At 34.5% G+C, this 27,762-nt stretch overlaps 1 protein-coding gene, 1 long non-coding RNA gene and 1 pseudogene across 2 annotated transcripts; 2 read left to right on the top strand and 1 right to left on the bottom strand.

The window, feature by feature from the left end:
* The first annotated feature begins 2,307 nt into the window (after positions 1–2,307).
* LOC116111845 lies at positions 2,308–27,628 on the top strand (annotated as a pseudogene).
* Positions 6,143–9,165, bottom strand: LOC116111840. The gene is made up of 5 exons (XR_004125126.1): positions 9,086–9,165; positions 8,589–8,634; positions 8,328–8,459; positions 6,809–8,125; positions 6,143–6,722 (listed from the first exon to the last, which is right to left on the bottom strand). It is a non-coding gene; the product is annotated as an uncharacterized LOC116111840 (long non-coding RNA).
* Positions 12,620–14,485, top strand: LOC116111768 (electron transfer flavoprotein beta subunit lysine methyltransferase-like). Its single transcript, XM_031397915.1, has 6 exons — positions 12,620–12,697; positions 12,805–12,866; positions 13,080–13,213; positions 13,532–13,677; positions 13,920–13,991; positions 14,388–14,485. Exons 1-6 carry the CDS (start codon positions 12,637–12,639, stop codon positions 14,483–14,485), a joined length of 573 nt encoding a protein of 190 aa, XP_031253775.1. The 5' UTR covers positions 12,620–12,636.
* Positions 27,629–27,762: the final 134 nt, after the last annotated feature.

Raw genomic sequence — 27,762 nt, 5'->3', positions numbered from 1 at the left:
AGATAAATATTTTTTTCAGCTTAAACCTTTGATGTAACATAAGATATATTTTTATAATATACATATAATTATTATTATGTAGAGGCAAAATCCTTAGGACAGGACTTGAAAAATTATAACTTGTTACAATGTGAAATTTATTCTTATTTATAACTGGCCCAAGTTGAGACTAAATTTTTTTATGATTATATGGAAGTTATTTCTATATAGAGTATCACTTAAAGAAGTTCTAATATATATATATAATAAAACCTCTTTATAATGATACTCTATATAAGAATAAACTTTACATAGTCATAAAAAAATTTATTCCCAACTTGGGATAATTATAAATAAGAATAACTCTACATTGTAATAAGATATAATTTTTCTAATTCTCGTTTTAAGGAAAGTTGCCTCCACATAGTAATAATTATGTGTATATTGTAAAAAAATATATTATTTGTTACTTTAAAGGTTTAAGATGAAATGAAATATTTATTTAAAGTTGCATGAGAGAATGATTTATGCTTTAGAGTTGTTACCACATCTTTTAACTTACGGGTACATTACTCGCTAGCATGGACATGTTCTTGTTGAAGTCAAAATATTTATTGCTTCTTAAGCATGTTTGGACCTCTTGGCATGAAACTTTTTGTATTTCCGTACTATCATCCTCATAATTATTTCCTTTATCTTATTGTGTAATTATAGCAATGATTTATTCTTCGATTAAAGCATACATGAGTTGTTGCTCATTTAAATGATTGAAGAAGACATTAATATCCATTCGATTGGTGTATTGAAGTTGTTAAATTTGATCGTTCAATTTTACAATGACTATTTGATTTTTCTCATCCATTTTATTGATAACTTGCAATTCATCGACATCATGAGTCCTAATTTTGTAATGCTTAAAACAATTAGCAATTGTCTGTAGTTTCATATCAGTTTAACTATGCAATAACTGTATTTACAATTCTATCAAGGACACTTATCTTTGCTAATTCCAAGACACAATCTTCTATTTATTTAAAAAGTAGGCAATTAAAAGCGCTAAATTGAAATCCTAATACTATTAAAACATGAATTGAAATTCTAATACGGTACTACTAAAACGTGAATTATAAAATAAGAAATTTTTGTAACTACATCTCTATTAAATTATAACCTCTTCATAGTAATAAAATTAATTAGTCTCACTATTACGACTATTAAAACATGAATTGAAATTCTAATACTGTACTGCTAAAACATGAATTATAAAATAAGAAATTTTTGTAACTACACCTCTATTAAATTATAACCTCTTTAAAGTAATAAAATTAATTAGTCTCACCATTACGATTATTAAAACATAAATTGAAATTCTAATACTGTACTGCTAAAACATGAATTATAAAATAAGAAATTTTTGTAACTACACCTCTATTAAATTATAACTTCTTTAAAGTAATAAAATTAATTAGTCTCACAATTACGACTATTAAAACATGAATAGAAATTCTAATATTGTATATAAATTATAAAATAAAAAATTTTTGTAACTACACCTCTATTAAATTATAACCTTTTTATAATAATAAAATTAATTAATCTCACTATTACGACTATAAAACGATTTTAGTGTATATATAAAATACGCCATAGTGAGTTTTCCCCAAACTTACCTTTCCAGATTTAATATTAATCAAATAATTCTTTTTTAATTTTCTTTTCACGTCAACAAACCCAGCTGCAGTCATTATTTCGATTGACCAAACAACTTACTCCGTCCATTTGGACGTATTATGTTAGAGTTTTAAAAATCTTTGACTGCGGGAGGAAATAATAAATACGTGAATTGTACGGAATCATCATTAAAAAATAAAAAATGAAATCACTTTCATTCTATATATGACGAGGAGAGGAGCAGTCAAATATCTTTTCACGCAGTAAATCAACAGTTGTTGACTAAAATAATTCAAAGAAAATTACACAATAAAATCTATTTTTTTTAACAAATTCGATAAAAGGAAATCAATTCATGGATGGACTTTTTATTTAAGGAAATAAAATAATTTGATTTATAATTTTACCTTAAATCGCTGGTAGTATTTTCAATCTATTCAGGATTTTATTTTATTTTTAAAAGAATCCAAACATTCCTCTTACAATAATGATCTGAAAAATATATAAAATACCTGATGATAGCCACGTGGCTTGCCTACTAATACCAAACGAAAAAACTGAAACTTCCAGGAAGGTGCCCCTACTCATGGCGTTACAAAATGAACTCCTATGGCTATTTATACAGTATCAATCTCACTCTAATTTCCGCACACAGATTGAAGATTACAACTTTCTCCTTCGTTATTACTGAATTTCTATTGATAGTGATAGCTATTCAAGTTTTGTTTCGAACAACAATGGCTTCACAGGAACAATGGCTCTTGGAGAATGGCAACCTCAAAGGGTTGAGCAAGGAGAATCGACATGGCAGAACTGCCCACAACATGTCGTCTTCTTCGTTGAGGAAGAAGTCTGATCTCACGCTTGTATCCAAAGTTCCTTGTAATTTCCTTAGACAATCGCTTGCTAATCTTCAAGAGGTCTTTTTGGGGACGAAACTTTCAGTTCTCTTTCCGGCTATACCATTAGCCATTATCGCTCACTGTTATGGCTTTGGAAGAGTGAGTGCATGCCTTATATATAAATTCACTGTTTAATTGCTTTTTAACGTAAAATAAAGAAAAAGACAGGAATTTTATGTCATTTATACGCCTGTTATGATAGGCCACGACGTTGGGATGAGCTGGGACATGAAGAACGTGGCTTGCATGCTCTGTTTTACGTGGGGTAGTTCAGTTATTAGCTTGCTTGCATGCTCTGTTTTACGTGGGGTGTAGTTCAGTTATTAGCTTGTAGTTTCCTTTTTATTTCAGTTTTAGTGTAAGTGGCTTTGCTTATTTAAGCAGCCGAAACTTATCAGTGAAAGAAAAGTAATTATTTCTATGCAAATTGCGGTACACTTCTCACCTGAAGAGAAGACAAAGTATCTGATCATTTTATTCTCTGCATTTGGGACCTATCATTGGTATCAGAGCAGGTTATTTTGAGAACCAATAAAGAGCGTATTGAACAGTTAGAGGTTAGGCTCGGTGAAGTGCAAGATGGGCTACACCAGATGGAGCTCGGCATGGCGGATAGGCTGCGGCATTTGGAAGAAACTCTTAACCGTCTCTCTGATGTACTACTTGCAAACCAGGAGCCTCCAAACCATGGCAACCAACACCGTGAAGGCCACGATAGGGGACGGCTTGTTGTCTCCTCCAAGACAGCGAAACTTAAATTTTCGAGATTCTCCGGAGATGACCCGACGGAGTGGTTCAACCGTGTGAACCAATTTTTTGAATTCCAAAATACTCCCGAAACCCAGAAAGTTTCCTTAGCCTCTTACCATTTGGAAGGAGAGGCCAACCAATGGTGGCAGTGGATTCGTAAGACGTTCCAAGAAGAAGGACGCGCACTCTCATGGGCAGATTTTGAAGACGAGCTCTGGGCACGCTTTGGGCCGTCGGAGTGTGAGGATTTTGATGAAGCCCTTTCAAGGATACGTCAGGATGGGTCATTGCATGATTATCAGCAGGAATTCGAGCGCTTGGGCAATCGCGTACGAGGTTGGACGCAGAGAACTCTTGTGGGAACATTTATGGGTGGCTTAAAAACGGACATTTCGGATGGTATCCGAATGTTTAAGCCTCAGACATTAAAGGAGGCTATCAGCTTAGCGCGAATGAAAAATGATCAACTATCGAGACAAGGGATGTGTGTACATCCTCCACCACCAGTGAGAGTCCCATTAGCTCTTCCGCCAGCCCCACATGCAGCTCCTGTTCGGCGACTAACTTGGGATGAAATGCAGCAGAGGCGAGCTCAAGGTCTATGTTTTAATTGTAATGAGCATTTTACTACAGGTCACCAGTGTCAAGGGCCACGACTACTGATGTTGGAAAAACACGATGGCAGCGGCAACATAATTTGTGAAGATGTCACCGGAGAGCAACCAACTCAAGGGGGATGTGTCGTTCAAAAAAGGCAAGATGGTACTTTTGAAGCTGCACCCATACTAGCAGCAAACAACCTTCAAACGGGTCCAGGTCCACCAGAAAATGGCTAGACAAAAAAGCTGGAAATATTTCCAGTTGTGGACCTTGAGGACAAGGATCCACTTGATGGGGGGAGAATTGATAGGCCACGACGTTGGGATGAGCTGGGACATGAAGAACGTGGCTTGCATGCTCTGTTTTACGTGGGGTAGTTCAGTTATTAGCTTGCTTGCATGCTCTGTTTTACGAGGGGTGTAGTTCAGTTATTAGTAGTTCAGTTATTAGCTTGTAGTTTCCTTTTTATTTCAGTTTTAGTGTAAGTGGCTTTGCTTATTTAAGCAGCCGAAACTTATCAGTGAAAGAAAAGTAATTATTTCTATGCAAATTGTGGTACACTTCTCTCCCGAAGAGAAGACAAAGTATCTGATGATTTTATTCTCTGCATTTGGGACCTATCATGTTACCTTATAAAATTGCAGTTACCATTTACATTTCATGGTTTGAATAACATTTTTCTTATGATTTTCTGCAAACAGCCCTGGGTTTTCGGGTTGAGCTTATTGGGACTTACTCCTTTAGCCGAACGTGTTAGCTTTCTGACCGAGTAAGTCAATTATTTTCTTGTTAACTGTTAATTTCTGATTATCTTATTATGTAATTAGAATGGGGACTGATTCATTTTTCACCACCTCTGTGCAAGAATTAGAGAATTAAAGATCTTTAAATTAACCAACTTTGATTGAAAATCATAAACCCAGAACCTGGTCAGAAACACAAGGGATTATGAATTCAATCTCGAGATGACGATTACTTCTGGATAAGAACGAAGAAGCCGTACTCCTGGAAGAACAAGCCATGAAGATCGAATCCGAAGAGACAGAGAGAGGAAAACTTTAAGATGGCCGAGTTATAAACGAAAACAAAGGATTTTATATAGTGATTTCTGTCAGGCAGTTAGAGAGATGGACGGTTATGAGTTAACGATTATTTCGTAGATCGACGCCTAATATACATCTACGTGGTTGACTTGGTATCTTGTTTTGTAATTAGGCGGTGGTATTAAGATAAGGGTTAAATTAATTATTTGCTGGGTTTTTGTTTGCTTTGGTCATACGCCTTTGAGTACTTTTGAGTTTTGACTTTTTCCCTTAGCCATTCAGGCTTGTGTAGCGGAGCCCATTAAATATTTGGGCTTAAAAAGTTAACTAATAGGCCCAGTCCACTGGCCCGTTGATTCCTTACTCCAACAATAGCCCGGGCCCAATCGTAGTCTGCTATAGCCATCGTAGCCCGTTTAGAAAATGGCATCACCTACACGGGCTGAATCGGCCTACCAACGCAAAAAAATAGCCCGTGTAATTGGTTCTTTTAATGGTATTTTTTATCATTGATGATGTCTTTAGTTTGCATTGGTGACTGAGACGTTGGACATATCTTTTCCTTTTTTTTTCAAACAAAATAATTCTTTGGAATTTGGATAGCTTTTGATGTTAAACTTTTCTGTATCATTGAATCGTTGGCAATCTCTTTCCTTCATCTCCAAAAGGGAAACTCCAATTCTCCTATCGGTTTGTAATGGTGGAGCTATTCTTCTTCATCTTCATGCATCTTCTACAAATAGCGAAGTAAGTAATTTCCTCGGGTAAGTTAAATTTCCTTTCACTTAATTTTTCAGCACCGGTTGTAGATATCTGTAAAATCCCCTTAGGTAATCTGAGGAGAGGGGGCAAAGGTTATTTGGATACATATCCTTCCCTTTCCCATTATGACTTTTCCTTTACATGATGGCATAGCTATTATTCTGTAACTGCAATTGCATGAAGGGCGTTCGAGTTCCAGGTCGAGGAGCTAAATAAAGTAAAGGATTGATGGCGAAGATTTGCAGAAGAGAAATTGAAGACATCTAGCTAGTCAAAGATGAAAGATGATGTGGAAGGCAGGAGTAAGGTATCATCTATTTTTAAGTTGAAATCTGATTAATTGTGATAAGTCTTAAATCTTGATATATTATGTAAAGTAAATAAATAACAAAACAAATCACAAGTAATGTTACAATTAATTACATGCCAAACATGTACATCAATAAGACTAAATAATGTTACAAAAACTAAACAGTATAATGTCAAATTAACAAATGCAACCTAACTCTATGAACTTGAACTGCAGAACTTGACTCTGGCATATTTGATAAACAGGAAACACAAACATCACCTAAATATTATAACCGCCTTCAAACTTCTAGTCTGCACAAATCTCTTCCAAACATTTAGTGACCAACAGGAAAAAGGCGAAGATGACGGGGAAGAACTTTGCGTAGATAGGTTTATCTTTAACTTTATCTTCAGCAAAACGAGTAACTGTCTCCATAATAAACTCAAGGCTGCTGCAAACCAATCCAATTATGTCTGCCGAAGTACCAAAAGGCATATCATTCCCATCATAAAACCAATAAATCTTGCCCTTTTTCCTCCATGTTACTTGTTCCTTTTTAGCCCGCAAAACAAGTTCAATGATGCCAAAAACCAATGTGAACGAAGATGCCACCACACCCACTAGATCATAAGTGGTGTTATTCTCAGGGGAGATCAAATCCAGTACAAGCACGAAAAGCACCAACAAAAAGTTGAAGATATAAAAGCTCCATTTTAACCAAAACTACAAGGAAAAAACAAGGAAATTATTAAGTTAATAATGAATATCCTTATAATTAAGACAATGAAACTTATATCTTTATAACTTACCAGGAGTTTAGAAGGGCTATATTTTCCATGGTTTGCCGCAGGAGTGCCACTGCCTTTTTCACCTAATTCAACATCCCCATCCTCTCCGGATGTTTTCTCAACACCATTTCCACGTACTTCAACATCCCCATCCTCTCGGGATGTTTTCTCAACACCATTTCCACCTAATTCAACATCCCCATCCTCTCGGGATGTTTCCTCAACACCATTTCCACCTAATTCAACATCCCCACAGTCTCGGGATGTTTTCTCAACATTCTTTGTCCCATCAAAAACCTACAACATGTGATAAACATACACTCCAGCACAATAATTTTCCAAACAATATATTATACATATAAGTTGTCTTTGACTAATAAATAATTATAAATCAATAATCAATCACACAAAATGTAAGAGAAGTTAGCCTCGAGATAAGCACAGCAAATGAAATATATTTAAATAAATAATCAAATCAAAGTTGAGAGTAATCCTTACTTCAAGTTCACAAAGAAAATTCCTACACAACGCTCAAAAAAAAATCAGTAGCCTTTGATTTATAAACAATCATAATCAAACTAAATGCTAAAGAAATCAGAATCAACCATACAAAATATAAGGGAATTTAACCTAAAGATAAACATAGCAGATGAAATATATTTTAATGAACGAATTAAGTTCAAGAGTAACTTACTTCAAAAGTTTACAAAGGATAAGCTTGAGAGATACGGTAATTCGCAAAACTCTCTTTGTTGTTTTTGCAAATCGGCCCAAGAAACCTTGGATCATCTCTTTTTCTCTTGCCCTTTCTCCAAGTCTATTTGGAGCCGCATCCTTGCCATTAGCTCTATGGGCTATAGGGCGGTGCCATGGAATGGTTATATTCATGGCTAATCCTTAAATTGGAAGAGAGATAAGCTCACACATTTTTTAGTGAAGTTGTGTTTTAATGCCACTATCTATTGGATTTGGAGGGAGAGAAACAATAGGCTGTTTGGAGGGGAGTGTAAAGATGCACTAACCATCCACAATGTAGGGAGGTTTTCATGCTTTGGGGAGATGGTTTTTTCTGCCATTTTTAGTCTTTGCCATTTTCGATTCAAGGAAAGGTGGTTGGTTTGGTTTTTGTCGCCTATTTGGGCATTTTCTTCTAGCTTTTTTTTTGTTTTGTTCCTAACCCGAGGCCTGTCCTGAGGTAGGAACAAATTTTGTGTATATACATAGTCTTGTATAGGCTATTTTGTTGGGTCTTAAACCAGGGGATTGTCCTGAGTAGGCTGGCCGCCTTTTATAGGCTTTTTGTACATTCTTTCTCTTTTCTCATGAAAGCTTATTTACCTAAAAAAAAAAAAAAACAGTTTACAAGAAATAATTATAATAAAACTGATTAAATGCTAGAGAATCAACAAAAAATAAGAGAAGTGAACCTAATAATCACAAACATAGCAAATGAAAGAATCGAATCAAACATTGTTTTTTGACAAACAAACTGTACTGCTAATTAATTTTGAAATTTTAACAAGGATTGAATCGAGATTACCTCAGCAATGAATGTAAATTCCTTGAATCTCTTCCAGCGACCATTGCCTATGGAATCAGTGGTGCTTTCTCCACCGAGATGCGGCTTGTCGTTCATCGTTGAGATTGGAAGCAGATGCTTGAGTGCTGGCATCTGTATGAACAAAGCTACCGTAAGTAAAGAGTTAATAAATACAAATTTAACACTATTAATAAGTCCTGATTCAATGACTAAACTGAATCTTAACTAATTAATATAACTCAGATCTAGTTCGATCCTTACCTTAATCCTAGCTTTCCTTCTTCGCTTCCAATCTGCCTGTAAGACCCTGAAACAGTAGGGCAAATCTATTCTTATAACCAACATAAAGCAATGAAATTCTCTTCTCTAGCTGCTCTGAAAATATAATGCTTCTTGAGTTCCATACGATTATTGAAATCGAAGATCTTAGCTTTTGTTAGCAAAATCGCAAATCAACAAAAGCTTCTGTTATAGCCAGACTGAAAAGTCTTTAAGTGGTATGAAAATCTACATAAAAATATACAGTAAGCAACAATCATATCTTAATACGAAGAAATTTGCCCAGTCGAAAGGGTTGGTTTAGAATAGATATTGACTGCCGCACTGCCGCAAAGAATCGAAACGGCATTTCTGGATTGTTTATTTTTTTTTTTTTAAAACAATCTCATAGAACCATTGAAGGAGTCAACACCATTGATAGGAGAAGATGATTTAAAAAGAAAAGACAAAAAAAAAAAAAAAAAAAACACACTACTGACCTGTCAGTCCTTATCTTGGTGAGATTGTAAAGAAGAGAAGAAAACTGACAAAGATTATAGCAAGAGTCCAGAGAGCCTTGTGTAAAATTTATAGAAATTTTTTAGCGTAAATGTTAAGCTAGGGTTTTTGCTACCCGCTTAAGGTCACGTGACCGTCTGTCTTAAAATTTATATAAAACTTTTTAGAAATTTTTTAATTAATAATATTGGTTCATTTTTTTTTTAAATTAAAAAAGATTGATACAAGTAAAATAGTGAAAGTATGTTAACCTAAATTTTATGCCAACTTATATTGCATATCCAATAAATCAAAATCTCTCTAAAAGATGTGATGGAGGTGATTATTTTTTTTTTAATTATGAAATAGTATTTGGATCATTTTACGCACACCTTAACTAGTCCTTCGATCCTTAACAAGAGTTCTGAAACAGGATAAGTTTTTTGATCCGTGAGTCGTGACCATATATTAACAATTGTTCTTCTGATTCGAACCTAACCTATTAACCTAAGCCTTATCACTTGGCTAATCCATCGTTAATTGGTCGGTGGATTAGATGCGTGGAATTATTAGCTTTTTAATTAGGCAAATTTAAGCTTAACCTAAATTTGTATACCAACTTATAGTGCGTCCGTATCCAATGAATCAAATTTTCTTAAAAGATATTAAGAAAAAAAAAAAACGTAATAAAGTGATGGTCGGTGGATTGGATGCTGCATAATCGCCACGTGGCATTACTAAACTATTATTAAATTATTAAATTATGTATTTCTTTTTTATAATTTACTGGGATGATACTGTAAATGAAAAATCTATCAAGACTTGGCTATCATCTACCAAACATTAATGCTACGTGGCATTATTGCAGTGGACAGCTTCATTAACCGACTTCAAAATTCTAGCCTAACACCTCATGTGCACTACAGCATCTCAACTTGTAAGAATATTCCCAGTAAATACTAGGGCTGCGTTTGGTTCAAAATTTGAAGGTTTTGGGAAATTTTTTTTGAAAAAGTTAAAAAAGTTAAATTGGACGAGTATTACAGGTAAATTTTATAAATTAATAAAATACCCTTTATGTTTGTTTTTTTCAAAATCCCCCTATAATAAACATTAAAAGTTACAAAAATACCCCTAACCCACCCTCAACACCCCCAGCTGGCGACCACCACCGAGGGTGGCCGGAGTGGCCGTATGGGCGCATGACCGTGTTGATCTTGCCGGTCATGCGTCGCTATGGCCTTTTCCAGAAAAGGCCAGATCTACGGTCAGATCTGGCCGTCAACGGCCAATCTGCCGTATTTGCTCTCAACGACGGCCAAAAAACGGTCGTCGTTGATGGTCAACGATGACCGTTTTGTGGCCGTCGTGACCGAGTGTTACGGCCAATCTGGCCGTCAACGGCCAGATCTTTGGCCTTAGATCTGGCCTTTTCCGGCCAGATCCACCGTGGATCTGGCCGAAAAGGCTAGATCGGCGCACTGCCGGCCAGATTCAGCCGTAGTGCGCCATTCTACCAGATCTGGCCATTTTCCGTTGGTGGTGGTCGAATCTGGTAAATGTGGATTATTGGGTGTTTTTTGTAATTTAAAAAAAAATATTTAGGGGTATTTAATTAAATTATTAAATTTAAGGGGTTTAAAAAAAGTTGAATAATATGGGAGTAGTATTCCCAAAATCTGGCTCCGTTTGGTTCACAATTGAGTGTTTTTGGGAAAAGTTTTTTGAAAAAAGTAAAAAAAAAGTTGAATTGGCGGGTATTACGATGTAGGATTTATAAATTATAAAATACCCCTATATTTGTTTCTTTACAAACACCCCCTATAATAAATCTTAAAAGTAACAAAAACACCCCCAACCCAATGTCAAATACGGACAGCCGGCCACTACCCCGCCGAGGGTGGCCGGAGTTGCTGTAACAAACCATTAAAATATTTAGGGGATTATTTTAATTAACAAATTTAGGGGGTTTAAAAAATGTTGAATAAAGTTGAATAATATTGTGAGTTTTTGGGTATTTTAGTTTTAACTTTTTGGGAATACTAAAAGTAGTATTCACAATTGGCAACCAAACGGAGCCCTGATTTTTTGGGTATTTTACTTTTTAACTTTTTGGGAATACTAAAGTGTGAAACAAACGCAGCCTAGGACAACCCACGGAGAACCTAACCTACATCCGTTAGCATCTGAACCAGAAAAAATACTCCATTGAGAATCAAACACGTCATTACTTCAAAAGATATATGCCACGTAGATCATGGTCTCACATAAACCCGCTGTGCTACAAATACAATACAAGCTAACCACTGAAAATTTTTAAAGTCGGTTGGTTAAAGTAGTATGGCCTAGCCTGACTAATGGCGGAATTATTAAACTATTATAAGTGTTTGCTCATTTAGGGTTAGATTATATTTCCTGGATTTTTTTGATTGCTTTAGACCATTTCCAACCCATTCACACCATGTAAATTGTACTAAATTGGTACAAATTTGGATGTAAATACTATTTCATCTCTAATCTACAACATCAAATATTGCACCAAAAAAAAAAAATTATTTAGAATATTCTTTTTTTTCTTTTATTGTAATAATCAACAATTAATCCATTTCATTCGTTATTTTTGTATATATTAATTAAATATTGGAATGATATTTTTATTAAATAATAATTATTTTAAAAATTATACTATTTAATAAAATTAAGCATTTATTTAATCAATAAACATTACATTTAATATAGAAAACATTACATCTATATAAATGATACAAAAAAAAAAAAAAACAATCAACAACAACAACACCAAGTAAAATTTCATATTGATAGTAATTTAATTTTCCGAATTAATTTTTTATTTGGAGTTATTGTAGTTTAACATTTGTATTAAATAAAGTTCTATTTTATTTTTCATCAATTTTTTAATTATATCATTATTATGAATTTATTATTATAATATAATCAATTAAATTACATACAAATAATCAAATTTGTTGTGATTTTTAACGTAAATTTTAATTTCAATTAACTTACAAAAAAAAAAAAATGATTGACGCTACATTGCTACACCAATTTGGTGCAGCACTGTAATGCCATACCAAAATGGCGTGGCGTTTGGCGTGGGTTGGAGATGTCCTTAGTCTTATGCCTTTGAGTACTTTTGACTTTTTCTCAATGGTAATTTAAGATATATCATCAAATTATCAAAAGCTATGTCTAAGTAGGATAAATAACATTAATATTAAAATAATTAAAATTATATTTTATTACGTTAAAAATTAGCCATTGAGGCTTGTGTAGCAGAGCCCATTAGAATTTGGGCTAAAAGTAACTAATAGGCCCAGTCCGCTGGCCCTTGACTAGTTACTCCAACAATAGCCCGGCCAATCATGTCTGCTAGAGTCACGTAGCCCGTTTTAGAAAATGGCCTCACCTACATGGGCTAAATGGGCTTAACAACACAAAAAGGCCCCTTCCGGCCCGTCCTAGCCGCTTGCGCTCGCATTTGATGCCTCTTCTAATGGTTAGGTTAGTAAAGGGCGGGTTTACAGTAAATAAAATGGACATAGCTCTGTTCTCACCATCCTCGCTCTTTGCTGAAGACGATGACTCATCTGCTGGTACTCTTTTTCTTTATTAACTTTACTATAATTCTCATTACTCTGCTGTCTGCTCATAACCTGTAACAAAGAGAAAATTAATGATCACTGTTACTTTCAATTTGCAGATGAGGAAACCACAGAGACTTGTCAGAACTTTGTGGAGAGGACCCACCAGTTCCCTGAAATGGTAATGCTTCAGACTTTTCTTTGATTATATGATTTTTGCACTTCATCATAGTTGATATATTAATTTCAATGAATGCTTGGCTTTAGTTTGATTGTCTTTTAGTTTGTTGATTTATAAACAATCTTGTTCTAGGTTATGAATGCTTGTTTGAATTCTAAGGGTGCAGTGTAGTCTCATGTTTCTCAGCTTTTAATTGTTTTGGGTTTTGTACAGGAGTTACTTATTCGGGAGTTTTCTTTTCACGAACTGAATGCTAATTTACTCTGGCCAGGAACATTTGCATTTGCGGAATGGTTAGTTCAACACAGGTCATGGATAGAAGGACGCCGCTGCATTGAATTGGGCAGGTATACTTCCGGCTTTAGTTGAATGTTATAGTAGATTAATTTGTGAGCACAATTAGTGTTTTGTTTTAATGTCTCAGGAAATGCCCTAGTTTTCCTGAGATTGCTCCTTTGGGATTTAAGCTTACGGAAATGGTTTTTGGTGGAGACATTCTGTGCATTTTACAATGGGAATTGATTTTATTTAAGCTTAATTCTTCTATCGATTGTTTTTTCTTGCTTCCAGTTGAACACCTTATATTGTGATCATCGTTAATATATTGGCGATCTACTCTATAGTTTGTGCACACCGCTGGTATTTATTCTTTTAATCAATCGCAGTGGCACTGGAGCTTTGGCTATTTTTCTCAGAAAAGCATTGCATCTTGACATCGCCACGTCTGACTATGATGATCAGGAAATTGAAGAGAACATTGCTCATAACTGCAAGGCAAATGGAATTACACCTGTCCTTCCTCATATAAAGCGTGAGTTTCTTTTCTCCTATGTGGTAATGGCTTCCTATTTACTGCATATGGTTTGGGAATTGGAAGTGGAGAATGCCGTTTCTATGCCTTTATCTTACTAGATACAAGTAGTGATTTATTTTCAACTCTTGTTTTGGGCTTGCAATGATGAATGAAAAGATTGTTAATTGTATTTCCATTTGTTATCATTTATTGACTTTTGGTTTAATATATTGATCTAGAACATGCTGTGTTTTTTCCAGATTCGTGGGGAGAGGCTTTTCCAATTGTGACCCCAGATTGGGACCTTGTTATAGCAAGTGATATTTTATTGTGTAAGTATTTACTTTTTCTGCTTCTGCATAACTATCATGTGTACTCTGGACAAAGCTTAACTGATTTTCTTATCAATATAGTAGTGTCCCATCAGATTCAAACTATTCTTTTGAATTCCTCAGTTTCATTGTTTAATTTCTCTCCTGAAAATGCATCAACGTGTTTCTTTTTTATGGTTGCTTGTAGATGTAAAATATCCACCTTGATAAAATCTCTTTCCTTTCTCCTCAAATCTTACAAGCCAAAAAATAACAAAGCATACCTTCTCACGAGAATGAGCTGAATGATGGTAATGTGCTAACATTTATTTTTTCTGATTTTATTCCCGAGAATTAGAAACTGATTGATCATTGCACTACTTCTTCCTAACCTCTTTCTTGCTGTAAAATTGCCAGGGCTGCCCTATCCTGCATTTTTGATGAGCTGGAGACGCAGAATTGGGAAGGAGGATGAGTCACTTTTCTTGTGGTTGCGAAAATGCTGGTCTTGGTGAAGCATTTGGGATCCCGTGTGTATTGCATAAACCTATAGACAACTGTGACATGAGCTGATAAAGACGACAGTTGAACCAGCTTTTCGATTGCGAAAGATAGCTGCTATGATCTATGACTCGCTGACTGAATCAACATTTCGATTTTGAGAACTAACAATGGCACTCCTTTTTCGGCTTCTGAAACTTCCTGTTGTGTGTTGACTGGAATTCATAATCATTTAGAAAAAGGGGTTTTCAAAGATTAGATGAAAGTCTAGAACTACCTTTAATTCTTCCCCTGTGAAGTTTGTCCTGAAATTTGTATCTTCATAATATAGCCGTGAGGGTGTATGCAAAATGGGTTTAAACTTTAAAGACTGTAAAATTGAATTTTCAACATTTTATATCCAGGCAATCCTGAATGACTTTTATTTTCCCTCTCGATGGATGAATATTACTTGGCCTATATTTTTGGCAGTAGTCATATTACTGACAGATAAACAATGGGCAATAACTTATTGTCATATTTTCATCACAGGTCATAAGTTCATTGTTTATCATTTATGTATCAGAGAACAGTTTAAATGCACATGATTCGTATGATGATCATAAGATATTCATTCTAAATTAATGGACAATCTTATTTACAAAGATGCACGAGTAATATATATATATATATATAATATATGTGGCCCTTTCAAGTAATTCAAATTTTAGGAATTAACTTTCAGGTGTTTGGGACCATGGTTGTCAAATCGTATATCGTGTATTGAAAAGTTAGGGTGCGTTTGGTTTATTATTTGGATAAGAGTTTGAGAATAATATTGGATATGTTGAATAGGGAGTATTACGAAGTAAAATTTAAAAATTTAAATAAAAAACCCCTAGGTTTGCTAATTTAATTAAACACCCCAACATATAAAATGACAAAAAACACCCCACCACCCGTAGTGCCGATTCCGCCACCACCGTCAGAATATGGCTGGCAAATTGCGTTACGACACAGATCGATCGGATTTGTGTCATAACGCCTCACTATGGCCTTTTTCGGCCAGTCCACCACGGATCTGGTCTGAAAAGGCCATCCACGACCAGAAGTGGCCGAAAAGCCAAAGAAGTCCATCTTTGGCCTCGTTTTCGGTCAACGATGGCTCAGATTTGACTGTCTTTGGTTTCGTTTGCGGTCAACGACAGCCAGATCGATGAACTACCGCTCATTTATGGTCGTGGTGTAGGCCATCGTATAGATTCCGGCTACCACCAACGTGGTTGCCGGAATTGGCAATTCTGCGTTGATGGGGGTGTTTTTGTTAATTTTTAAGCTTTTTTGGGGTATTTAGTGAAATTAATAAACTTAAGGGGTCTAAAATGATTAAAAAAATATAGTAATATTATGGAATATTGTGCTAAACAATATTTGAGAATAGAGATTGAGAATATGGATAGAAATAATGAGCCAAATGCACCTTTAATTTTTCGAATCCTGTATCATATTGTATTGTAGGATACGACTTTTAAAAATAATAATAATAATATATATAATAATAATAATAATAATAATAAATTAATGTCATCCCAAGATTAATTAACGATTTTGTGATATTATGGCTTTAAATATGGTCTTACATAATTAAATTATCACAAAATTAAGAATCTATACAATTTCCAAAATCAATGCCAATATCTATTCTCCACTTGTGTTATTATTATCATGCAAAATGGCCAACACATCTTCCTCTTCACTTTCTCCTTGCAAAATAGTAAATTTGGGTGGGTTTTAGTGAATCGGGTTGGGTGACCCGAATTCGAACTAATCTATTTTAACCTGACTTGAATTTTTTTTTTTTTGGGCCTTCGCCTAAATTATAAAGTCTTATCAATTTGTATTGATATTTTTAAAGATAAGAATGGATAGGATACATATCACCTATGAAGGTTTGAGTACACTCTCTAATACGTATCGTTAGCGACCCGTATCGAATTGTATCGTAAGATACGTATCGCATATCGTGGACTAATCACCATGTTTGAGACATCTTCACATACCTCAACTAATTCTTATAGATTACTACCATGATCACTACTTAAATCTTGGGAGCAAAGAGATTTAAACTTGAGACCGTACACCTTAGTCCACCTCCCAACCGGTGACTACCAAGGCAAGTTACTGCAATTTGGTTATTGCAAATTTTATAACACCCTTTAACTTTTAGTGTACATGATAGATATTGTAGAAACTTTCGTAAGTACCCTTCAATATTTTGAAGTTCAACCAACAACTTGTGGAATATGTGGTCCTAAATTTGGACCACTCACGGTTAACTGAGATCGACCAATAATGATATGCAAACTGATTCTGAAAATCCAAAACGCACACATATATGGTACTCCACAAACAGTAGCACATAATCGAACAAACAAGTATGGCTCTACATGCTATTTTTCTCATCCCAGGAAAATTCCTCAAATTTCACATACCCTTAGCTTCTTCATAGCTATGCCAACCCAGTTGATGTACATTTTCATTTCCACCGCAAGAATCTCAAAGATATATTGCTTAAAAAATCAGGCTGATGTCAGCTTAACAAGTACCGAAAAGACAAAGTGTACTAACTGTCAAGCCTATACCCCTTAAAGATATTTTATATTACTTTATCTCATTTTAAGATAAGGACGAATGAAAGCTCTTCGTATGTCAAGACAATTTGCAAAACACTTATTACATTGACCTTAAAGGTGTATAATTGACACCTCCCTTCATAAAGAGAAGGCTGGGCATATGAGAGTTAGACACATGAGAGCTTATTTTTCCCTTGTAAACAAAGTATTTCTCTATCTTTGTACCACCTTACAGGCAATATCATGGAAATAGTCAGAGAAATATAAAATAACAGTGGATATAGCGCTTTAAGCATCCGAACCACTATAAAAATCATTTTTGTCTATATATTATTTATGTTTCTCTAAACATATATAATCTCAGCACCATATTCAAATCTCATGAATCAATCACATATAATTTCTAAGACTATCTTAACATTTTATATGTGTAAGTCGTTAGTGTCAAAATCAAGCATCAATAAGATCTTTTCAAATGGAAGTGTCAACAACAAGATAAATTAATCTAGCTTAACATACATCCAATGTCACAGTCTATATGATCCGAGGATTTATAGTTTAAGAGAAGTTTTTAATATGATACAAATTACGTATGTATTTGTTTAATCATGTGATGTATGCAAAGTCCGAAGTATTGATTTGTCTAAAATTTGGAAAATGAAAGGGCGGGAAATTTCCCGAGCCTTTCTTCTACGGTTGCCTCTAACTTCACAAATACGTAAATGTACAAACTCTTTCATATAAATGGAAGTGACTCAAAGTGAATCGATGAATTTCTACATACATATCCGAACTACTAATTTTTAAGAATTTATTTTGTGATAGAGATGAGGATTTAGAAGCTATCACACAAAATCTTGAAATGAAATTGTCTTGTCGTAAATTGAGGAGATGAGATGATAATCAGAATGAAACGGATGGGATGTATTGTAGTTTTGCAAAGGCGAAATTTCGTGGAAGGTGTCGAGGGCTTAGAATACACATGGAGATGTACGTAGGTGGTCCGTGGCTGCTCTACCTGAACCAATTTTTGGACTGGACTGGAGTGAAGCCATTATAGGACCCTTGAAGATTGGCTAATATTGATGAAGACAACACCTCATACTACTGTTTCTGTTTTTGCCTTAAATTTAAGCCATTAGTTTGATGTTCATTAGACAATCTGGACCGACTACATTAATAATGTTGTACTTGTATTTGTCTACCAAATTTATTTTATCTCTTATTAATAAAATGTCTCACAGCAAATCATGATAAATTTTCTTTTATTTTTGGTTGGATATAGAAAACCAAAATATATTATTTATTTAATTTTAATATGAGTGTTTGGATGAAAAGAAAGTGAGAGAATATAAAAGAAAATGTTACTAAGAAGTAAATACTCAATTAACAAATAAACTCAATAGTCAGAAAAATTGGAGTAAACAATCTTAAACCATACTCCTCATGTTATAAAATGTGGACGTTTGTTTGTCGACAGAAACAAATAGTAAAAAAAACTACTACTATTATTGGGTAGCTCAAGTGATAGGGCGAGCATTAGAACTTGCGATATGTGCTTAAAACACACAGTCTCATGTTCGAATCCTCTTGTGGGATGTTGTGTTAACACCCTTTTTCAAGAGAAAAATAGAATAGAAAATGTTAGATCGCATTTTAAAATTATGAAAATTATAAATGAAAGAGAAGAGAAGACTCTATATATTTGATTATAGAAGTTTAATAATGAAAACTATGCTGTAATTGTGTTATATCCTATATACTTAAAACTAAACAAACATATTGAAGAACAATTACCTGAATCTGTATAGTCTTTTGTGATTAACGTTTCTACCAGACAAAACTGCATCTTTTTGTAGCAGACCTCGGATTCCCATGAAAGTGAAACAGATAAACTCTTTGTATCAGATATTTCATCAAAAAATTTGACTGCTGCTTTGGTTTGGCAAAACTATATATATACTGCAGTTACATTGGCTTTTCTGGCCGCTAAAAGTTTAGAAATGTAAATGCGAAACTTCTCTTCACCTTCCCCATTTGACACTTTGCGAACTAAAATGCCAAACGCAGCTGTTGTATCTTGTTTTAACAATTTCATGCAAACCCTAGCTACGTCCAAAACCAAAATCCAACTCTTTTCTCAAGTGTCTAACTGGGAGTCTTACACGTATAGTTTGTGCACAGTGTACTTATCTTTGAAGAATCTATGCCTCTGTGTGTGGCTCTGTCACAATAACAGAAATGGCTGGCTGGCTGGCTAGCTATACACAGTTAATCAATGAAATATTGTTGGCTGGAGACTCAGCTTTTGGGTCGATTTGTAATTTTGTTAATGTTAAGTGAGAAATTGTGACTGATGATTAATTAGGAGTATAAGTGGAGGAATAAAAGAGAAAAGTTGATGCAGAGTTAGCATAAAAACAAGGCTAGTATACAACTATGCCTGTAGGGTTGATAAATAAGTCTCAATCACGTAAACTTAATTTGTAAAGTTTGAAGGAAAATCTGAAAAATCATTGCTTAACTTCAAAGAAACGAATAATATGTTTATATAGGGTGGTGACAACCAGCTCTAACAAAACTCTCAATTAAACAAGGAAATAAAATTCTAATTAAGCATGAAAAAATTAATTAAAATAAGAAATCATCATTGTTGATTAATTATAAAATAAGAAAGAACTCTAAATAAAATAGAAAACACATGAAGAAAACTTAAACGGCCCTAAAACCCAGCAAAACAGTGGATTTTCTTCTTGAAAATGACCCCCAACTGGGACATCCACCCTGTTGGTCACGACTTTAAGCTTGAAACAAGTTTTCCATTGAAATCTTACGGACCCTATAAATCCTTCCGAATTAAAAGTTTACATATGTTTTAAGCTGACGTACTCATTTAGGATTTTTGGGTCGTACATTTGAGGTTTTGACGTTCAACCCTCTCTAGAAATTCATCTGCTAGACGTTTTACGTCAAATTTTGTTGAAAAATCTCTTTGATTGATCTATTATATCGTATATCTACTGGATGCTTAGGTTCACATGACTCAGTCTAGATACTAACCAAGTTAACTTTTGACAACGCACAGATTGTAGTAGTTAAGACAACACATTGACATCAACAAATCTTATTAAGAGAAGCTTCATGGAAAGTTCCTGTGTGCTGGTACGGTTAGATGTACGTCTCTTTTCTAGGTATTTTGACGGTGACATAACAGTTAATTAAAGAGTAGAAGTAGCTCACGGAACGGCAAGTCAATGAAAACAAAATATATGGTTCTAATGATTTCATGGTCTTCTTTCAGGGTGTTGCTTTCTCCATTTGCAGGTTTGGAGTGTAATACTTTCTCACGGTTTAAGCTTCTTCAATTTAATGGGTGGATTTCCCTGGTTGGCTACAATTATTTCATTCGATAAACATCAGACCAAAATCAGCTTACCGACACCGAGACACGACAAGTCTATAATTAGTTTCAAGTTTTGTTGTTTTTTCTTCTTTCAATTATATATATCTTGACAGGAATACTGGTCTGTAATTAAAGTTTTTGACTACACGTTCATTAATGCGTTCAGAAACTGAGATTTTGCTCCCACTCATTGCATTCAATGATTCATAAATTCACAAAATAAATTTATGTTCTTTTTTGTTTAATTATATCATTTATACGAATAAATTTTAGTAATCAGTGGTAGAATTAGTATTTGTCTTGCGGCACCGAGTCAATGGGTTGGTGGATTGTTATAGTGTATATATATGTGATTGGACATCCTCTTTTACGAGATAATGAGTTTTATCCAAAGCAATTTTATTATGATATATGTGATTGGACTCTCTCTCAAAAGCTACTGAGTTGCAAACCCACATCATGGTATTAGAGTGACGATTATGTGGACCCAACCCACCTTATCATGATATTAGAGTGATGATGATATCATCGGGTTTGGACTTAACCTACCTTGTCATGGTATCAGAACAACGATACTGCCACTAGGGTTTAGACCTAAGTTATATACAGTAGAACATCTCTATAATCATAATGTTGGGACCAACTAAATGTATTATTATGAGGAGGTTATAACTTAATAGATGTGTAGTTACAAGAATTATTGTTTTGATTTCTTATTTTATAATTAATGTTTTAGTAGTATTAGGATTTTAATTTATTGTTTTAGTAGCATTAGGATAGTAACGAAAATGGATATCAAATAGTCATGGCAAAATTGAGTGATCGGATTTGACAACTTCACTATAATCAAATGGATATTAATGTCTTTATCAATCATTTGTCTTCATCAATCATCTAAATGAGCAATAAGTCATGTATACTTTAACTGAAGAATAATTCATTACTGGAATTAAACAAGAAAAGTAAAGAGATAATCCTAAGGATGATAGTACGAAAATACCAAAAGTTTCGTGTTAAGAAGCTCTAACCATGTTTGAGAAACTAGAAATATTTTGGCTTCAACAAGAAAGTGTATATGCTGATGACTTATTACATACCCACAAGATAAAATATGTGGTAACAACTCTAAAACATAAATCATTGTCCCAAACAACTTTATATAAATATTTTTTTCATCTTAAACCTTTGATGTAACATAACATATATTATTTGTAATATACATATAATTATTATTATGTAGAGACAAATTCCTTAAAATGGGACCTAGAAAAATTATAACTTATTACAATATTAAATTTATTTTTATTTATAACTAGTTCAAGTTGAGACCAATTTTTTTTTATAATTATATAAAGGTTATTTCTATATCGAGTATCGTTATAAAAAAAAATTAATATTATATATATATAAACCATAGTGATTTTTCCCCCAACCCAACTTTCCGGATTTAATATTAATCTAATAATTCTTTTTCAATTTTCTTTCCACGTCAACAAACCTAGCTCCAGTCATTATTTCGATTGACTGAACAACTTACTCCTTCCATTTGGACCTATCATATAAGAGTTCTGAAAATCTTGGACTGCTGGAGGAAATAATTTATTATTTTTACTCTTCACTTCTTATTTACGTGAATTGTACAGAATCATCTTTAAAAAAAAAAAAAAAATCACTTTCATTCCATATATGACGAGGGGAGGAGCAGTCAAATATCTTTTCACGCAATAAATCAACAGTTGTTGACTAAAATAATTCAAAGAAAATTACACAATAAAATCTATTTTTGGTTAACAAATTCGATAAAAGGAAATCAATTCATGCATGGACTTTTGATTTAAGGAAATAAAACAATTTGATTTATAATTTTACCTTAAATTGCTGGTAGTATTTTCAATCTATTCAGGATTTTATTTTATTTTAAAAAAAACCTCAAACATTCCTCTTACGATAATGATCTGAAAAATATATAAAATACTTGATGTTAGCCACGTGGCTTGCCTACTGATACTAAACCAAAAAATGAAACTTCCAGGAAGATGCCTATACTTATGGGCGTTACAAAATGAACTCCTATTTATACAGTATCAATCTCACTCTAATTTCCACACACAGATTACAGATAGAAGATTACAACTTTCTCCTTCGTTATTACTGAATTTCTATTGATAGTGATAGCTATTCAAGTTTTTTTTCGAACAACAATGGCTTCACAGGAACAATGGCTCTTGGAGAGTGGCAACCTCAAAGGGTTGAGCAAGGAGAATCGACATGGCAGAACTGCCCACAACATGTCGTCTTCTTCGTTGAGGAAGAAGTCTGATCTCACGCTTGTATCCAAAGTTCCTTGTAATTTCCTTAGACAATCGCTTGCTAATCTTCAAGAGGTCTTTTTGGGGACGAAACTTTCAGTTCTCTTTCGGCTAATACCCTTACCCATTCATATTGCTCTATTGTTATGGCTTTGGAAAGAGTGAGTTGCATGCTTATATATAAATTTCACGTGTTTAATTGCTTTTAACGTAAAATAAAGAAAAAGACAGATTTTATGTCATTATACGCCTGTTACCTTATAAAATTGCAGTTACCATTTACATTTTCATGTGTTGAATAACATTTTTCTTATGATTTTCTGCAAAAAAGCCCTGGTTTTGTCGGGTTGAGCTTATTGGGAGGCTTCTCCTTTAGCCGAAACGTGTTACGCTTTCTAGACTCCGAGTAGATCAATTATTTTCTTTTAAGTGTTTATAGTTCTGATTCTATTATTAATTGAATGGGGACTGATTCAGTTTCTTCATTTTTTTTTTTTTTTGGGCTCAGGCAAACTTGCTTACTACACTGGTCCAACAGTAAATGGTTTTCCTTCTGTACCGGAGTTGTGATTAGATTTTCTCTCCTACAAGGGCATTATAAAGAGAAACTGACAAAGAATAAATGGCATAGTTTGCCACTCCTTATTTTAATATTCGAAATGACCTTTATTTTTGATGCCAAATCGTTAGATACGTACGAATTTTGGCATCTGAAAAACCAATTAACAAGACAAACTGACTAATCAAATCCGTATTTAGAATGGATGTCACATGGACATCAAGATTATATGAGAGAACGACAAAGCTAAACGCAACAGTTTACCCTATAGCCTGTTTTAATCTCGAATACCTTCACAGTTCGTCTTTGTTAATTGGTTTCAGATGCCAATTCGTGACTGGTGGGTCAAACCAGTAATAAAAAAAATTATTTAAAGGAATGATTGCATGCATTGAGGTATCGATTCCAATTCTGCACAATATGGTTTAAACAAAAGAAAAGTACGAAACCATTTTCAACTTTTCTCCTAACTTATTCTCCAAAAGTTTATGGCGTATCACCATACCGAATCTGATCAATCTTTAAACAATCTTATCAAAAGAAGAAAGCGCTTTAAATGCACGAACCGAAACTTAGAATTTGTGCTCTTTCCCACTTAACTGTCTTCATTAATATGTGATTATCTCTTCGGGTTTTACTTTAGCAGTGGGAGGACTCCTTAATGCAACTTGTGGAATGCTACGGAGCTCATCATAGCAATCTTTGCTCTATGGCTGAACAAAATAGATGTGGTGGAAGTATTCTCTTTTAGGTTCCATTCTTTCGAATCTCTTCTGTGTCTTGGTACCTCTCTCTCTCTCTCTTGGAGGCATTGCCAACCTCAAAAAGGGAACAAAAATATGATAGGGTAAAGTCTCTCTTCTGATGGAGCCCACTTTTGGTTCAGTGGGGGCAAATTAAAAGATAAAAAATTATTTAAAAAAAAAAAGAAAATTAATCATATATAACCATGAAGTATCACTTATATTTCTATTTTAAAATAGAAAAAAAAAATTAATATTGATAGTTGTAAAATCAGTGATGTTTGTGAGACAAGTACATAAGAAATTTTACAAGGTCAGTGTGGGCATGAGTAGGGATGAAAGCGAGTCGAGTATTTCGCGGCTACTCGAGCTTGCTCGTGAAAAGCTCGAGCTCGACTCGATTGACTTAGAGTCGAGCTTAGTGGCTCGTTAGGATCGAGTCGAGTGTCGATCAGGGTGAAGCTCGGTTTGATAGCTTGCGAGCCCATTGTGCTTGAGGGCCAAATTGTAACTTTTGTAACCTCTTTTTTTTCAAGTTTTTTAAAATGAACAAACAGTCCCTTCTCCACAATAAACTCGAAGCTCGAGTATCCACCCATACTCTGACTCGAGCTCGAGCCTAAGTATCAACGCTCGGCTCAACAAGCTCGCATTGTTCATCACGAACCGAGCTCGAGTGTTCAGATACTCGCTCAGCTCGTATACACCTCTAGTGCATGAATGCATGAGCCCCCCAGTCACACTTATGGTGGTGGCTCCGTCCTCTGTCATCTTATAAATCTTCTTAAAATCCCCAAAAGAAAATTAAATAAAATTCTATTACAACTCTTTTGCTTTGTTCAACAGAGACAGCTGATGTTAACACACTGCTGCTATGCTGGCATTGTTGTGCCACATGCTACCGCTTTTGTTCAGATATTCCGGTGCCTCAGCCGCTCTCCACGGCGACCCAACACGGCAGTTGTCGGAGACCGCCAGTATTGTAATGTTGATTTTCGTATCTTGTCTACATTATTTTCCAATTGTGGACACACAGACAATTGTTTGAGCTGAGAGTAAATTCTTGAAGGGTTGTATTAACTAGACTATATGGAAAAGTCTTGTTTCAATAAAAATATTTTCATTTGGAATTTTACTTGGTGTATTAATTAAGCCATTGATCATAAAAATCGATCAGGACTCGGAAGTTGATGACGATGTGAGAGCAGAAGAAGTGCCTGTGATAGGGTTTTTGGAGTGGATTTGCCTGGCTGGTTGGTGACTGCTGTCATTGCTCTATTGTCGAATACGTTGTGGCACCATTGGTAAACTAAACTCTTTATTTTGAAATATTAGATATTCCATTCTTTTTAAGTGTTACTTTTCCTGAACATATTCTAAAACATAATTGACCTTTAACACGCTGGAAAATTGTCAATCCAGAGTAAAATTAACTGGATATTGTGTTTGTCCTATTGTTTACAGGATGCTTCAGAATCTTGGGGATTTCTGTCACTTTCATTAGCTCATCTTGCTACCAATCGTCGGAAAATGCAGCTGAGCATGCTGAGCCGTCATATTTGCCTTTAAAACAAGTTGGTGAGTAACATTACGCCTTGATTTTCATCTCCCTTCTCATCAACAATGATTTGGCTAAATAACAATTCTGTGCCCAAATGCAGGATATAACCTTAGGTGTTGCTTTGGGTTCTGCAACTCGATTGCTTTGTTTGTGGTAATTTTTTCAAAATATACATACATAAGTTAAATCATTTTTACTGAAAATTTCGAAGATTCTAAGCATTTCCCATTATGAAATCGATCAGGTTCCATTGTGTGTGGTTGTTGCTTGGATGATGGGATTAAGATGGATCTTAACTTTAATCTCCTTGAGACTGGTGCTCTTGCTCTAATCAATTATCGCCACACTTTCACTTTACAGGTAATATAATTCAAACTTCTCAATTTGATTTTACACCCAACATTTATCACTAGTTAATCATAATGATATCTTTAATTAATTAGGATGGGAGCTCTCATTACTTGAAAGATTGGTTCTTCTGCTCTGCTATATAGTTATTGCAGCATGCTTTTTTGTATCTCAAAGACCTCTAGGTATGTATTTACATAATCTTTTTCAGGGTTTACAAAAAAAATATTAAAATTCAATGTCCATCCAACAATTAATTTTCCTTTCCTCAGCCCTGCAAATCTGGTCAACTTTGGCATTCAATCATCTTAAGTATTGGCCATTCTGGCCAGTCTGGATTGAAGATTGAAAGTTCAACATAAAAAATACTTTGTTATCTTTCAATTGTTTTCAGTCACCTGCTGAGCCAAACATTGCATAGTGTGATGCCTTTACATGCGTTTAGATGGATGGATTTCTTGGAGTGTGAATGGGGCCATGGAAGTTTGATGAAGGTAGGTTACAGTAATTTATTCACTATTATATATAGATCATCTCTTCTGTGGATGTTTTCTTTTTTGTAACTCAGTGAGTTTACTGTATATGCCCATCGCATGGTGGCAAACGTATTTCAATAATCAATAAACTTGAATTTGTTGTTGTTTTGGTTCGAAACATTCTACATAATTATCGTGTTCTTTTTATATATAATTGAGAAAGGGAATTGGTTGGTGATAAACTGAGATTAGGCATGGCAATGTTCTCCGGGATTTCTGGGACCCGTCCCACCATGCCCTATATGGGGCGGGGAAGCTCCGGTTTTTTTGGGGATAAGGGCGGGGGTGGGGGGTGTTTTAATCCCCGTCCTCAGGGATGGGGCGGGGGTGGGTGATGCCTTTCCCCCGGCCCGCCCTGTATATAATATATAAAATTAAAAAAATGTATATATATATTTACTTTTCACTAATACCCTTATATTTCACCTAATTACATAATTATTCTACCTATATAAACTCATATTTTCGTAATTTCCCCACCCTAAACAATTAAACAAGAACAAACCCTGACCCATATTTATGTATAATTAATTATGTTTAAACGATTAATTTAAGTGTTTATCATGTGGACGAGAATTAACTATTGTGTTTGGTAATACTCAAATTAATTTATGTTTATATAAAATTAACGGGGCAGGGACGGGCCTCCAACATCCCTTTGGGGGTCGGGGAAGGGGAATTCTTATCATTCCCGATGGGGCGAGAATAGAGAATGATTTTGAGAGTAGGGATGGATACGGTAAATGAGATCCCCGTCCCGCCCCATTGCCATGCCTAACTGAGATATGTGAGGAAGAAGATAAAGATGAATGACGAATCGAGAGATAAAGAAGAGAAGTCAGAATCCATGACACAGTGATCTGCTTTGTAATCCTTCCAAAAGGTGTCTTACAATTTTCAACATCAGAGTCTCGCTTCTTATCTCTGTCACATGAACTGTTTCTTTCTTTTGGACGTATCCAGTCAAGTAGACTTCAGTGGCAATTCATGCCGCACTTCATGACTACATTTTTTCCTCTTAATTTCATTCTGAATACAGCTCCTTCAACAGTTCTCTTTTTCAAGTACTCGGCGGCTTGCATCTAACTTGATGCTTGATTTTAGATACCAATGACTTGCATGTATAAAATATTAAGAGAATCTTAAAAATTATACGTGACTGATTTATGAGATTTGAATATGGTACTAAGATTATATATATTACAGAAACATAAATAATA

Source organism: Pistacia vera, unplaced genomic scaffold, assembly GCF_008641045.1.
Source record: "Pistacia vera cultivar Batoury unplaced genomic scaffold, PisVer_v2 Contig1193, whole genome shotgun sequence".
In the NCBI taxonomy this organism is placed as follows: domain Eukaryota; kingdom Viridiplantae; phylum Streptophyta; class Magnoliopsida; order Sapindales; family Anacardiaceae; genus Pistacia; species Pistacia vera.
Note: the sequence above shows the minus strand (reverse complement) of the source record. Positions and strands in the feature narration are given on the sequence as shown.